The sequence below is a fragment of the Camelina sativa genome, chromosome 9 (genome assembly GCF_000633955.1).
Source record: "Camelina sativa cultivar DH55 chromosome 9, Cs, whole genome shotgun sequence".
In the NCBI taxonomy this organism is placed as follows: Eukaryota; Viridiplantae; Streptophyta; class Magnoliopsida; order Brassicales; family Brassicaceae; genus Camelina; species Camelina sativa.
The window spans coordinates 32143367-32147501 of NC_025693.1; the positions used below are offsets into that span (position 1 = coordinate 32143367).

At 32.8% G+C, this 4135-nt stretch overlaps 2 protein-coding genes across 2 annotated transcripts in view; both read left to right on the plus strand.

The window, feature by feature from the left end:
• Positions 251–1640, plus strand: LOC104713590 (protein SHI RELATED SEQUENCE 3-like). Its single transcript, XM_010430749.1, has 2 exons — positions 251–582; positions 1173–1640. The coding sequence occupies exons 1-2, from the start codon at positions 312–314 to the stop codon at positions 1502–1504; spliced, it is 603 nt and encodes a 200-aa protein (XP_010429051.1). The 5' UTR covers positions 251–311; the 3' UTR covers positions 1505–1640.
• The window catches only part of LOC104715886 (V-type proton ATPase subunit a2-like), a 6785-nt gene continuing 6203 nt past the window's right edge, over positions 3554–4135 (plus strand). The window contains exons 1-2 of the mRNA XM_010433254.1: positions 3554–3839; positions 4076–4129. Coding sequence (XP_010431556.1) covers positions 3693–3839; positions 4076–4129 — 201 coding nt within the window. The 5' untranslated portion in view covers positions 3554–3692. The remainder of the gene's footprint in view (positions 3840–4075; positions 4130–4135) is intronic.

Consider the following 4135-nt stretch of genomic DNA (forward strand, 5'->3'; position numbering starts at 1 on the left):
GAGCTAGTAATCTTATTGTAATGTTATATATGGATGTTTTAAGTTTTTTTAGTTGAATTTCATAATGTGGTTTCTAAGCACAAAAGATAGAGAGTGCTAAAAGCCTAAACTTTAGTTACCAATGGAACCTAATAAATAAAAAAACAAAAATACCATTTATTTAGAAAAAGATAATAAAAACGTTTAAAAAAAACAAAACAAAAAATCTTCTCATTCTACTTTTGTACATATAGAGGAAGCAAACCAAGAGAGCAAGGCCTCTCCTGATAATTATATGTACATAATATATATATGGTGTTAAGGAAGAGGTGATGATGATGATAATGGGGAGAAGGTGTGAAGACTGTGGGAATCAAGCCAAGAAAGAGTGTGTGTATATGAGATGCAGAACTTGCTGCAAATCCAAAGCCTTTCATTGCCAAACTCACATCAAGAGCACTTGGGTTCCTGCCTATCGAAGATCTCATCACCAACAACACCAACACCAAAGGCAACCGCAACCACTCTTTACTACTAGTAGTAACATTAAACGTCTGAGAGAACTACAACGACTTCCAGATTCTTCTCCTTCATCATCATCAGGTTCTTACCTTCTTTTCTCTCCTACTTAATGCTCTCTTGTATAATAGTTCATATAAATCTCACCAGATCACATCTTGATTTTTAGCATTTTCGAATTTCTTTGACTTTTTGAGTTAATTGTATTTGACCTGAAGATTGAAAATTTGGAAAATTGGATCTCATGAGTCATAAACCTAAAACCATGTAGAATACATGTCGATTCTTCATGCACATATGATGACGTTTATATATATATATAATCCATGTTTTTTTTTCTTGAATTCGACTGTATGAAGATCCATGATGAATTAGGTAACTATTTGATGTAAAAATGATCACAAGCCGGTTTGCTTATGATTCTTGATTTTTTTGTTTTCTTCCATTTTTCATTTTTGTGTGTGTGTTATTGATTATTTTAAGTACTAGATTAATTAGTAAAAAAAACACCATAATGATCTTTGACAATATCTTGAAATGTAGCAATCTTGTGTATGTCACTTGTTCTTTAAAGTTCTAATAGAAAAAAAATATTGCTACAAAAACAAATTTATTGAACAATACTCCATCGTGTTACAAAGCATGTGATATTGAAACATTCTTTCCGATATTAGGTGTACAAATCCGCACCACTCCGGAACATTTACTGGCAGAGTTGAAAGTTCCGGCAGATTTTCGCTGCGTAAAAGTGAGTTCGATCCACGACGGAAAAGAGCAATACGCTTATCAGACGACGGTGAACATTGGCGGCCACATTTTCAGAGGGATTCTTCACGATCAAGGACCCGACAAAGTGATGGTAGATCATCATAATAATAGAAATTGTAATAATCGTCAAGAGACGTTACTTCCACCTTCAACTTCTTCATATCCATTGATGATCACTAGTCATTTTACCGATTTCATGTCCGGCAGCAACCAATATTCTTCAGTCCTAAGAAGATAGATAATTTTTAATTGGTATACTTCTTGTAATCTAATGAAATGGTGTGCTACTTCAAGTTAGGGCTCATCACATATTGCTACTTCTCTCGCTCCTATATATTACGTTAATTTATTTACAGTCATATATCTAATTAATATTTTTTTCTTGTTAGCGCATTTCATATAATAACTTCATTGTTGTATGCATAAACCATTTTTGTTTTTAATGAACTTATAGTCTTATATCCACACACAACAATCTAACACTCTAGGGAAGAAATAGGAAGTTGAAAAGAACAATGTAAATCTTATCTAGCTAATCATGAAAAGAAAAAGAAAATCTAGGATCTAGCTCCAAAAAAAACAGAAGATAGATTTCGTATACATATGAGTTGCACAAAAAATAAATTTAGTATACATATGATGATGATGAGGATAAATTTAGAGCATCTTCCAAAGTCGTAACTAAATGATTTGTGTCCATAATATTATAGTCATAGACAAATGAGTATGTTAACAGGTGGCCGTTGAGAGGGGGGATTAACTTCTGTGTCTTTACCTACTAGCCTACTTTATTTACTCATCAATTCCAGTTCTACTTCCATTTAATGGTGCATAGATACTTCAAAAGTATTTACGGTTTTTTTTAATGGTTACATCAATAATTAAACTGATCTATCTACCTGTTCATAATCTAATTGTCAACACCAATAACTAAAAAATATCCACAATAATAATAGTTAAAACCCATAATCGTATCATACATGACCACGTACTGTGAAGAATCATAAATTTTCAGCTCAAAAATTAATTATGAGTAAATAAATGAACAAATATCAATCATATATTCATATCATATGTCAATTTCATAAGTGAGACTCGATAACAATTTTTATGTCAACTACCTTGAATTGACTCTCATCTAATAAGGCAAAACTGTAAAAGAGAGTTAGTTAGTTATTCTAACGATGAGAAGAATCAAGCTTGCCTCACAATTTTGCATTTATAAAAAAGGCTACGTCGTATATGAGTGTGATTGCAAGTAAAGTTAGGTGTGTGTGTCTTTTTACTTAGATGTTCTTGCTTTGGATGATTTTAAAGATTCGATTATATGTGTTATAGTTTATACTCGTGAATCATTCTTTTTCTTTATATACAATCTTAATTAAGTTTCCTTAAACAGGTGTCGAGATCGTACATAATAAGATGCGATTTCCTTTTAGCATTAGCTTTTTGGAATTATTCGCTCCCCCTAAAAAGTATTTGTAAACAAACAAACTTAAGGTTTTAAATTTAGTTAAAGGCGTTAATGGGAATCGCACCCTATATGGTGTAGCCTAGCCTATGCATGGTAAAGCTAAAGCTACCACCCACAAGTTCAATATAGATTAATACTATTATTTCTTGGTTGTATTATAAAAAGACCAATCCATATAAATTAAAAATCAACAAACAAAAATTGAGTATCATTGTGGATGTTAAGATCCTCATCGGATGTCTTTGCTTGAGACATAACAATATAACATGGTTTGGATGGAGGACCTCCGAGAAGATTAAATTTTTTTTTTTATTTTAATTATTCTTGACGATTAAATCAAAATTTGTGATTCATAAAATGTGTCCAATTGTTGATACGATCCATCCTCGATGTTGCAATATAGATTATTAAATAACATTAGTTAACACATATTTTATTTTAAATATTTTTAATTTCAAATTAATCCCATCAAAGTTTTTATTTCTCTATAACGAATTTGTTTTCATCAAATAATAATGATAAATTTAATCGTAGTAACGAAAATCAAAAAGTTGAATACATATTGTTTACTGTGTGTGCTAGCTAACCACAATGTTTATCGGGCTAGAAATGTTCGAAAAAGCCCGACTTCAATATGGGCCGTCACAAAGATAACCCATACTTAAATAAGATTTAGTAAACCAGGACAAAAACGTAATTCCAGATCAATATAAATCATGAATCATATGGGTTCAACATCTCTCTCTGGGACAACATAATCATATAATAATAATAATAAACAACAAAATACAAAAAAAGAAATACGTGGCAGTAACAAACTACACGAGACGACAACAAAATCACCTCTCTCTCTGTCGCTCAAAAATCAAAACTGTCCCCCTTAGGCTCATCGATCCACTGTGAGAGAGAGAGATCTTCCTCCTCCGCGAGATTCGGAATTCCGATCGAAGATATGGCGGAGACTCACGGTGGTTGCTGTCCGCCGATGGATCTGATGCGTTCCGAGCCTATGCAACTCGTTCAAGTCATTGTTCCCATGGAATCCGCTCATCTTACCGTCTCTTATCTTGGCGATCTCGGTCTCGTCCAGTTCAAAGACGTACGTTATACACTTTTAATCTCTTCCTCTCTCTCTCTCTCTCTCTCTCTCTCTCTCTCTATATGATCATTCATCTCTGTCTACCTTGATTGATGATTTCATTTAGTAGGCGTGTTCTATCATCATTGGAATATGTTGTTGATCTGTTGAAGCATTGTCTTTTGAACTTTGGCCTTCGATTTCACTATTTGAGATCTTCTGTTCTTCTTATATGGCTATTTTGATGTTGATTCCAGCTTAATTCTGACAAGAGCCCATTCCAACGGACTTATGCTGCTCAGGTAAGTTTTTTTTTT